This window comes from Aptenodytes patagonicus, chromosome 1 (genome assembly GCF_965638725.1).
Source record: "Aptenodytes patagonicus chromosome 1, bAptPat1.pri.cur, whole genome shotgun sequence".
NCBI lineage: Eukaryota > Metazoa > Chordata > Aves > Sphenisciformes > Spheniscidae > Aptenodytes > Aptenodytes patagonicus.
The window spans coordinates 56,703,864-56,714,801 of record NC_134949.1 but is presented as its reverse complement, the minus strand read 5'-3'; the positions used below and the strand labels follow the sequence as shown (position 1 = coordinate 56,714,801).

Sequence of the window (10,938 nt, the reverse complement as noted above, 5' to 3'; positions counted from 1 at the left end):
ATTAAACTTCAGACAGAGATCTGTTTGGTTTTCATGTAGCTGCTCGAAGGGTTTTGCAGTTGGCCCTGGAAGCTGTGTTCCCACCATGTCCCCCACTGGGGGAGTTCCCCGGGCCCTGTGGGAGTGGGCTTTGTGCTCTGCTGCCCATGGGGAAGGGGCTGGGGTTTTGGGAGCAGCGCGGGGTCCCCCAGCCAATCCATACTGAGGCCATACAGTTTAATGTAGTATTTATTGGCAAGGTGGAGGCCAGGGCAGTGGGGAAGGGAGGCTGGGGAGGGAAAGAGGCTGCTTGGGCTCTCTTGCTCTTCCCCCGCCTGGTCATGGGGGCTAGGTGGGGGTGCCTGGCCCCAGCAGGATGTGTTCCCCCCATCCCTGGGGACTGTGGTCTGTCTGTCATTGGCCCCCGTCCCCTGAGCAGCGCACTGCTCTGCCAGTGTGCCCCCGGCTCAGCCTCTTCACGGGGCGGGCTGAGAATGGCTGAAACTTGTTGCCCGGATGAGAGGGACAGCCTGGCCCACGGTGCCTCCTCGATGGTGAAGTGCAGCTGGCAGCCCCCATCCCCGAGAGAGGAAGGACAGTGCGTCTCCCGCCATGGCCAGCTGTCATGGTTTACGTAGGACCTACGATGCTTTGCTCCAGCGGGCCACCCCCGGGGGAGGCCATCAGCGATGCTCAGGCGAGGGGGCAGCCCCAGCCCCGGACCCCGATGGTGCCAGCCGTCAGACGGTGACCTCGGTCTTGCTGTTGGTGGCGAGGTGCCGGGGGGCCTGGCCGTACAGCGGGGTGGCGGGGCCAAAGGCCTCGGGCGGCCCCTCGGGGCACAGGGCGGCCAGGCCGGGCCGGCGGGGGCCACGGGGGGGGCCCCCTTCCCAGCCCCCCGGGAAGGCCGGGCCCCCCAGCAGCTTGGGGCCCTTGGCCTTGGCTGTGGGCAGGGGGCAGCCCTCGGGTAGCGCCGGGGCCTCGGTGGGCGGGAAGGGCAGGGTGCTGGCAGGGGGCACCTCTGGCCCTCCGAACCGCCTGTAGAAGTCCTCGGGGGCGCTCTCTGTGGGGACAGGGGTGTGGCGTCACCCCCACAGGGACACCCCCCTCCGCCGGCACAGGGGGAACGGCAGGGGCAGTGGCTGGCGAGGCTGCGGGGGGGGGGGGGGGAGGGGGCTGTGGGAGGGATCCTGGGTGCTGATTGACTGGGGAGTGGGGTGATCTCGGCCACAGATTGGCTGGAGAGTGCTGTAGGGTTTTGGGAGATCCTGGGCACCGATTGGCTGGGCAGTGCAGTGTGTCAATGGGGGATCCTGAGCTCTGATTGGCTGAGGAGTGCAGTGGGTCCATGTGGGATCCTGGGCACTGATTGGCTGGGCAGCACAGCAGGTCAGTGGGGCAGTGTGGGAGCTGCAGAGCTTCTGCTGTGCGCAGCTGCTCCGGGAGCCCTGGGGGACTGGGGTGCTTGTCCTGCCCATGCCCCTCTGTGAGTCCCCCCCTCCCCCCCCCCATCTGTGGGGTCCACGGGGCACATCCCCCCCCCCCCCGGCCACCATCCCGGCCCACACGGCAACGGCACTCACCTCCAGCCTTGAGGGTGGCATAGGCAGCGTAGGTGGGGACCGGCAAGGCCAGGCTGCTGGCCAGCGGCAGGCGCTTGCCATGTCCGTGGGGCCGCCCCAGCTGGGGGGCAATGGCCACCGCGTTGTTCAAGAGCGGCTTGTCTGGGGGGGCAGAGTCAGGCAGGCAGGGGGCTCAGCCACGGGCAGCGCCCTCCCGCTGCCTTTATTCACCCAAGGGAACTTATTTTTCCCCACCGTGTGAGCGCCTTACCTGTGCCATTCCTGGGGGGCCCCCGGGCCAGCCCCTCGCCCAGTGGGACCTGCACGCCCCCCATGAGGCTGTCCATGTGCTCGGAGGGACCATGGCCTGGCTGTTTCAGCAGGTCTGTCAGCGTCCTGGGGAGGGGGCGAAGAGCCATTAGGGTGATACCCCACTCCCCTGGCCCCACCAATGCGTCCCAGCCCTGAACCACCCTCTTTGGAGGCAGAGGTGGGCAGCCTGGGGCTAGGAAATGGCTGCTGGGAGCAAGGAGCACACCTAGGCTCCCAACCCAGCTTTTGCATGGGGGCTGGCGAGCCCCCCTCCAACAGTGAATTGGGGTCTGGCTGGGGCTGAGCCCTCCCGAGGCCGGGAGCGTCAGTGGGTGAGGGCGGCGAGGAAGACGCATGGCTCGGCGTGGGCTGCAAGGGTATGATGAACCGAGCTGGAGGAACCTGAACTGAAGGACGCTGGAGCAACACCCTGGGGATGCTCCCCCAGAGCAACAGCCTGGTGGAGGCGGGGAGAGGAGGCAACACCTCCACTCGAGTCCCTTCAAAGCGGAGAAGACCCCGAGGAAGGGATTAGAGACGCCGCTTGCACCTCTTCGGGGAGGAGGATGAACTAGCGGCAGCCTCCAGCACACGCGCTGTCTGTGCGTAACACCCTCCTTATAAGTAACAGCATTAAACATTAAACACCATTACATAAGATAAAGCCCTATTTCGTTTTAACATTCATGGACGGAGATGCTGCAGTCCCACCACGGCGCACCGGCGGTGCCGGAGCAGGGCATACCCACGCAGCATTGCAGCCTTCGGCAGCAAGTCCTGGGGCAGGACGGAATGCTCCTACTGACACGGGGCTTCGCGATGAGGAGAACCGCCATTCCCCCTGCAGAGACCGGCCCTGCATGACTGCAAGGGTGCAGGGGTGTCCACTTGGGGATTTTTTTGGCTCCCTAATCCCTGTCAGCATGCCTCGTGCCTTGAAGGCTCTGGCTGGCTCATAGATGCACACCGGGAGCTGCGGCAGGAGCTTAAGGTTTGCAAGTGGCTGGATGCTAAAAAAGCAGATTAAACTCAACGTGCATAAACACAAATTGGAGAGGAAGGAGGGAATAATCCTGACTTGGTGGATGTGTCAGCTTATGGCCCCGGAGCGCTCAAAAGCCCAGCAAACCTGGTGCGGGGAATTGCCAGGGAAGGCAACGAGAACAACAGGGAAAGCAATGCGTTATGCCTGGGGGGGTGTGGATTTTTTTCCTGTGAGGGTGGTCAAATGCTGGACCAGGCTGCCTGGGGAGGCTGTGGCACCTCCATCCTGCAGCTATTCAAACCCCACACCTCCCCAGAAGCCCTCCTGCAGCCGACTGACCCCAGCTCTGGGCTCAGCCAGGCCTCTTTGGCCATGGGTGCTGCAACCAGAGAAGCTCTAGGCACAAGCCTGGGCAGGCGGCAGGTTGTGCCCAGGCAGGGCTGGGGGGAGGCAGGTCCCTCGAGGCTGTGGGCACAGACTGTCAACCCAGGGAGCTGATGCCCTGTCAGCTCCCACCTTCCCTGGGGTGCACTGCTCGCCGGCCCCCTCCCCACTGGCCGCTGCCCACTCTTGCCTGTCCCCGGGGCCCAGTGCTCAAACAGGCTTGTTTCACCGGGAAGTTCAATGCTATTTGACCTATTTTTTTTTTAATTTTTTTTTTTTCCTCGGGTCTATTTATGAAGCTTGAGCAATCCTTTATGTGTGACTTCCTCTCCAGATAAATCCATCAGTGCTCTTTCTCATAAGCCTGCCCTCCGCGCCGACCGCCCGGAGTGTGTGGATGATAACAACAATAATGGCATGAGCAGCTCTTAATGAGCTATTTTGCTAAGGTGAGAAGCATGCACGAGCCCTCAGCGCTGGCAACACCCAGACTCACCCCCTGCCTTGCACCATGAGCTATGCCACCGGCCAGGGCTGCCAGCAGGGCCCCCAGGGGCTGCACCCCCCTCCCCATCCTCGTCTCCAGGCGGTGCGGTGCAGGGGAGGTGGACCTGGAGGGTGACACCATGCTGAGGAGCTGCTGTCTCACCATACATGTTTTGGGGGTTTTATGAGCCCCAGCCTGGTCCCGTGGCTGGGGGGCTTGAGGAAGGTCAGGTCACATCTCCCTAGGTCACCCAGTGGTCTGTGGCACCCAGACGGCTCCAGGGTGCAGATGGAGGTGGGGAACACAAGGCAGATGTGGCTTTAAACCTGCACTGCTCGTCTGCAACAAAACACTAACGAGCGGCACCACTGAAGCCTCCATCCACCACCGTGGTCACGGATACTGAACGCATGAGGCCACGTGTGAAGGTCGCTTGCCACCCAGCTTGCCTGAGCACAATCTTGCCTGCGCTGGTGTGCAGCCACCTCCACGGCAAGCCTGGTTGTGCCAACGGGTGCAACCAAGGTCCCCCAAACCAGCCTGGCGTGATCCCCGAGACCAAGTGAAGAGGCAGATCCAGGAGCAGTGACAACAGCGGCAAAGACAGCTCCACGGCAGGAGCTGGCATGCAGTGCTCAGTGCTCCTGAGCCATCCCTGGGGGAGCAGCCGGCGCATGAAATGGAGGTGTCTGTGTGGGAGCTGGACCCAGGGCGTGGCAGGGCACACCAGCCCAGGGGCTGACCCGCTTTTGGGAAGCCCAAGCCCCACACCCGGCAAGCCCAACAGGAGAGCAGCTGCAAGTCCTGGGCAAGGAGACAGGGAGCGATGGGAGGAGACAGGAGCGCAGCTGCCGGAGGAGAGGAGAGATGACAGAGTGATGGGTGAAGTGACATTGCCTCAAGGTGGAGTGAACCCTTGGTGGGGACGCAGAAGGTGGCAGCCACTGGCTGAGTGGGGTGGTGAGGTTTGGAGCAGAGGTGTGGTGGTGGAGGAAACATGGCACACCACGGCTGCGGGTGGGCTGGTACCCCGGCCGGCCACATGGCCTCTGTGCCCAGCGAGACGGTCACCTTCACTTCCCGGGGGGGGACATTTCCCATGGCTTATGGTGCATCTGCTCAGGGCAGGGGGTGCCCATCCGTGCAACCGAGCAGCATGGGCACCGTGGGACACCCGCCCGGCGGGGCTGGGACACTCAGGGATGCTCAGGAAGGCTTGGGGGTAGCAAGGCACCTTTGCAAAACTGGAGTTGCAGTGCAGGCTAACGGAGCTTGGGCAAAGCATTGGGCGGTGGGAGTGAGCCCGCCTGGCTGGACATCATGTCCAGTCTGGTGACAGGGGTCTGGGTCTCCCTCCCTGCTGGAGCTGGGTCCCCTCTCTCGTCCCCTGGAGAGCCGGGGAGGCTCGTGATGACTCGCCATGCTGTTTGCAAACACCTTTTCTAGGTCTTTGCCGCCACCTGCTACCGTGGGCATTGACTGCAGGCATGGCCACGGACTGGAGCGTTGCCAGAGAAACACCCGGTATGGTCAGATGCACAGTGGGGCCAGGTTTTGGGACACCAAATAGCACGGGAGGACCCAGAGAGTGAAAAGCCAGCATCAGGGGCTTGGCTACTGCGGGTGCCAGGGCACCTGCTCCCACCAGCTGTTTTGCCCCTCTCCAGCATCCCCGCTGCTCCCCAGGAGGCTGCTCCTCACCCAACTCTTCCCATAGGGATGTTCACCCCAGCCATAACCTGCAAACCCCCCCTCAGCTTTCAGGGAGAGGTCCAGGGCGCGTGCCTGCTCTCATGCGATGGGCACAGCCAGATCCCGGCGGCCCCCAAGGACCCGACGTCCCCGGAGATCCGGGGCCTGAAGAAAAACACGGGCAGGTGTTCCTGACTCAACGCGGGGTTTGGCCAGGCTGAGTGAGTGCCGGGGACGGGTGCCAAGCATGAGCCGAGCAGGAAGGAGAGGGGTTTGCGGGAGCCGCCATAAGGCCCTGCGGGAGGAAGGTGGATGGGGAAGGGAGGACACACCAGGTAGCTGCAGCTGCTCGGGCACTCCCTCCCCTGGGTGGACCAGCAGCCAAAGCCGGGAGGAGAAGCCATGTTGGAGGCGGCTGAGGCGTGGGGGTCTCAGGACAAGCTGGACGAGGGCTCAGGTGTCTCCATCTGGGAGGACCTAGTGGGGTTTCTGCACCTGGTTGCTCTTCCTGGGCTCAGACCAGGACCAGGACCATGACGAACGACATCTGGAGGTGCAGAAGTGGTTGACCTTCCCCCCCCCCGAGGTGGGAAGCCTGCAAGCTGCGGCAGTGGGAGCTGTCCCGGGGCAGCAGGCAGCGCTCCCCAGGAACGGAAAAACCCTGGCGGGAGGAAGGGATGGGCATGGAAACAAAGCCGGCTGTGCAACAGGGAGCTGGCCCAAGGCCACGATGCGGTGCCCGAGGAGCAAATGAGAAGCTCCTACCTGAGGCGCCAGGAGGGAGGCGAAGTGGCACTGCCCATGCCTTGGGCCCCGCGTGGGTATGGGGGTGAGGCAGCTAGAAATAGCCCCACTCTCTCGGAGGCCCCAATACGTTTCGTATTGCCCAGGCCGACTGGGCACACAGCAGGATGGAGGCAACAACGTCCCTTTTCAGACGCCCGTGCCATGTACCCAGGCCCTGGCACCGTCTCCATCAGCCCAGCACCCAGGAGGCCATGCCGGCCTGGTGCCTTGCCTGGTGCCTGGGGCTCTGTACCCGATGCACTGCTCCTGCTCTGCCGTGGCTTGCCGGTCACCGTCCCCGTGGAACCGGAGCCGCTTGTGGCTTACGCAGGAGGACACAGGGCACGGCAGATGGCAAGACCTCTCCTGACTTCTGCAGTGATGGAGGTGCCCTTCTGATTTTGTTCCACAAAGGTGGGCGAGGGAAACTCGCCTTCTCCCGGCCCATACGCCAGTGCCCAAAAGATCTGTGGCTTTGGGGAGAAAAGGCACTGATCTCTCCGAACTCATCGGGAAAGTTCGGACTTGCACGACCGAGAGGGAGGCGGGACATGGGGAAACACATGGCTCCGGCGGCACAGAATTGAGGCTACCCGCAGAAAACACCCCCCGGTGAGTGGCAGCAGTCCCGCCAGCAGCTGGTGATGGGAGAAGGCAAGACCCGCTGGCAGGGGATGAGGACCCAGGTCCAGGCATCCCGGGGGCTGACCCCTCCCCAAGCACAGTATCTCCTTCCCAGGAGGCGGGAGGGGGGACCAAAAAATCACACAGCGGGCGAGTGGAAGGGGAGTCGGGAGGCAGAGAGGCTGGCGGAGGCCATATTGATCCTGTCAAGGTGCCAGCGCTTCCTCAGACGACGCGAGGGGGGAGGCGCAGGCTCGCAGCGGCACCCAGCCAGGCTCCCCGCCAAGGGGGGGGCACAGCATGTATCCCCCCAAAACTGCCTCGCGCGGCTCAGGAGGGCCCTGCGACCCCCATCCATGCCCGGATACGACCTTCCAAGCAGGGGGATCAGCCTCTGCTCCCCCGGGTGGGTGCAAGGAGTGGGGTGGGTCTGGGGATGGGGTGCAGTGGGTCCAGAGTTGGGCTGCCCAAGCCCCAGGTGGGCAGGGGGAGGTGGGTGCCCCAGGGAAAGGAGAGAGAGTGTCCATGCTTTGGGGGTGCAATCAGGACGGCTCCATGATCATCCCGGTGAAATAACTGCCTCCAGCTCTGCTTTTTTTTTTTTTTTTTAAAGCTAAAATCCCTGAACAAAATGGCATAAAAATGAGTTTATCACCAGGCTCAATGTCCTCACTGGGAAGACGTGAAATAGAGTGTGCACCCCACTGCTTGGCGAGGTGCTGGATTTGGCTCAGCCCCTGACCCCTCTCTCTGCCCCTGCAGCCCTTGCTGGGTCCCCCCTCCATCCCTCCTGCTTCAATTCGGGGCACCCATGGCACGACCACAGAATGACCACCTCGGTGAACCTGCCCTGGCTCCGCTCCTCTGTGTGCGTGTGTGTGTGCGCGTGCGCACACGTGTGCACACGTGTGCATCGCGTGTGTGCCAGGGGGAGGCTGAGAAGGGACAGCTCTGAGTCAGAGCCGCAGGGGCAGAGCTGCGCCGGGGAGGCTGGAGCTGCCGGCAGCTGCTCTGAAGTGTTAAACTCATTGAATGTGATCGGTTAAAAAAAAAAAAAAAAGAAATAAATTAGAAAAAAAGGAGGGAGAAGAAAAACCTACCTAAGCGGAGGAACTGTACCACATGACATGGAGAGGAAAGCAAGGCAGTGGAGCCATGGCTGGGGCTGGGGCCACCAGCCCTGCCTTCTCTTGCCTGGCCTTGCCTGCACGTCCTGCCTTGCCCTGCCACGCCCTGCCCCACCCTGCCTGGCCCTGCCCCTCCCCACCCCAGGCCCGGGGGATCACCTGCCCCTCCTGCCTGTCCCCACGTGCCCTAGTGTCAGGCACACGACCCCACTGCCCCCAGGGAAGCTGGTGGTGCACCCTGCGGGGCTGAGGCCGGGCTGCTCGTGACACCTCAGTGCTGGGAGCCGGGGGGAGGCCGTGCTGCAAGGGGTGGGGGGGGTGAGACGAAACGGGGCGAGAAGCGTGTATCTGGAGCCAGGACTGGTGCAGGAGGGAGAGCGGAAGACGCACTGATGGCCATGGGAGCTGGGTGGGAGCGGGGGGAGGCGCAGGGGGTCCCCAATGCCAAAGTGTGCCTGACACCCTGACCTTCCCCCCGCCAGCCCTGTGCTCAGCTCCAGGAGTGGGATGAAAAGCCAGGGGCTGGAGTCGCAGGGCACGGGGGCCGGGGGGAGGCTGCCCAACTTTTCACCGGAGGCTGAGCCCCAGGGGGTGTGCAGGCAGGTCCCCCCCTGCAAGGGCAATGTCCCACCCGGGTACACAGAGGCAGGCACCTGTGCACACCCATGCACACACACACACACGCGCGCGTGTGCACACGCACACCGAGGAGGCGCAGCAGCCACGGCGGAGCTGTCTTTGCTGTCTCCTCTCCCCCTGCACTGCCAGTGAGGCTAAGCCCAAGGGGACTGCAGTCCCGAGTCACCCGACACACAATTGGACCCGGTCTTGCCTACCCCACACATTGGGAACCATGGCTTTGTTTTGGGGGGGGGGGAAGCCACATCCTATAGCTCACATGCCACCCACCCCACTGGCCGGTGGGGATGGCTGTCCTGAGCCAGGGACAGGCCTCCTCAAGAGATGGAGCAGGTCATTTTGAGAGGGGACGGGTGTACGATCACCCCTTCTCGTGGAGGCTGTCCTGGCTGCAGCCCTCCCTGCCGGGACAGGTTGGGGGGCTGCAGCCAACCCACCCTCTGGTGTCTCAGCATGATGGGACAGGGCTTTTGGGGATCACCTCACCCTCTTTGCAGCCCCAGGGTGAAGCTGGGGTTCACCGTATGCAAGGGCATGGGGACGTGGGGTGCCACCCATGGGGGGATCGAGCGGGGCTGGTGGGGGGATCGGACCCCTTTACCTGGAGACGGTCATCTCCGTCTGGGGACCCTGTGACTTCTCCAGGCCCAGCTTCGTGAAGATGCCCACCAGCACCATGATGGCCACCACGCCGCAGATGATATAGACGATCATGTTGGTCTTGTCGCGAGTGGGGTCCTCGGGGGTCTCGTCCACCCGGGCGGGCGGCTGGCCCGTGTTGACCCAATTGGGGGTGTCATAGTTGGAGCAGCCGCTCTGGTCCAGCCGCCCGGGCTTGAACTGGCAGCAGAAGCGGTACCCGCAGGTCCCGCAGCAGTACTGGTAGATGCCGGCGTTGCAGTTGAACGGCGGGTCCCACTGCCCCATCACGTCGTAGTAACCGCGGCAGCGGTCTCCCCGCGGTGGTGCCGCCCCGGTGGGCGCGGGGGCCGTGGACTCCGCCGGCGGTGCCTGGCTGCCGTTCCCGCTCTCGCCGGGCCCCCCGGTGCTGGGCTCGCCGCTCCACACCCGGCCCGGCTCCAGCAGCACCAGGCAGCAGATACCCACGACGTAGCTCGGCTCCATCCGCCCGCGGCTCCGGGGGGCCATCCGGGCGAGAGGGCGAGTTAGAGCCGCTCGCCCGGGACCAGCTGCATGGCCGCCGAAGAGCCCCCACGGCGGAGAAACGGGCTTGGGGGGGGGGGGAGGGTGATGGGGGAGGCAAAAAAAGGGGGGGGCGAAGTGCGAGGGGACGTACCCCCTTCCCCGCCTCTCCCCAGATCGGCCGACGGGCAGAGATTCAGAGCAGGAGGGGAGGCGGGCGGCGGGGGAGAGCCGCCGCCTCCCGCCGGCCGGGGAGGGGACGCGGCGGCGGGCGGCGGGAGACGGCGGGCGGGCTGGGGGCCGGCGGCCGCCCCATCCCCGCGCCTCTGCCCGCGCCTCCCGGCACCGCGCTCCGCGGAGGAGAGAGGGGAGGAAAGAAAAGGGAAAAGCAGCGAAAGCCCTTCGCACCCGGGCGGGAGGAGCCGGAGGAGGAGGAGGAGGAGGAGGAGGAGGAGGAGGAGGGCGGGGGGAGGGAGCCGGCGCGGCCAGCGAGGCGCGGGGGGCTCTGCTCCCCCGCCGCCTGACAGCCTTCCGAGGAAACCGGAGAAGGTCCTTCACCGAGTCCTCTGCCGAGCTCCTCGCCGCCACCGGGCGGCAGGACGCCCGCCCTCCCCGTCGGGTTGCCGCCGCGGGCGGCCGGGCACGCGTGGCACCCGCCCCACGCTGCCCGCCTGCCCCCTAAGCACACACACCCCCCGGCAGCGAGACCCCCAGCCCCCTGGGCGGGAGCTGCGGGGCGGCAGGAGGTCACCTTGGGGTGCAGGACGGGTTTGTGTTGGGGGTGTCACAGCTCCCGGGGCGGTGGGGTGTCCTCCCGCAGCCCCACAACTGGGGGCCACGTGGGGAAGGGGGGAGAGCAGCAGCCCCAGTCCTTCATGAGCATCAGAGCATCCCCCAAAGGGAGCTGTGCACAGGGGGGCTGCAGGATGGGTGAAGTGGGGGGCTACCGGGACACCCCCAGAAACGCATCCTCCCCAGAGCCACGACGATTTTTAGGAAGCCACTGGCTGGCCCCTTGTTCAGGCTTCAAAGACTGGACCTCTCTGGGAGATGTGCACCCACTGCTCTGCTCTCTGGCCAATGCCACCCGTAAAGATGGTATTAATCCTCACTGCCAGGCCCTCTCCCCAGAAGGGCAGGATTTGCTTTCCCTGCTCTGTTTCCCTGGTCTGTTGCGGCAAGAGCAGGGTGGGGGAAACTGAGGCACCATCGCGCCCC

The 10,938-nt window shown here is 64.6% G+C and overlaps 1 protein-coding gene across 1 annotated transcript; it reads right to left on the bottom strand.

Annotated features, from left to right (window-relative positions):
- Positions 1-217: 217 nt before the first annotated feature.
- On the bottom strand, positions 218-9,770 carry SHISA8 (shisa family member 8). The gene is made up of 4 exons (XM_076328700.1): positions 9,179-9,770; positions 1,813-1,937; positions 1,563-1,703; positions 218-1,042 (listed from the first exon to the last, which is right to left on the bottom strand). Exons 1-4 carry the CDS (start codon positions 9,724-9,726, stop codon positions 720-722), a joined length of 1,137 nt encoding a protein of 378 aa, XP_076184815.1. The 5' UTR covers positions 9,727-9,770; the 3' UTR covers positions 218-719.
- Between the last annotated feature and the right edge of the window lie 1,168 nt (positions 9,771-10,938).

Bases quoted from the DNA above. Each gene is read 5' to 3' on its own strand.
- SHISA8 (XM_076328700.1), bottom strand. From the start codon at position 9,726: ATGGCCCCCCGGAGCCGCGGGCGGATGGAGCCGAGCTACGTCGTGGGT. The intron at 1,938-9,178 runs GTAAAGGGGTCC...CCCCCTCCCCAG, and splicing joins ACGGAGATGACCGTCTCCAG to GACGCTGACAGACCTGCTGA. The intron at 1,043-1,562 runs GTGAGTGCCGTT...CTGTCCCCACAG, and splicing joins TGCCACCCTCAAGGCTGGAG to AGAGCGCCCCCGAGGACTTC.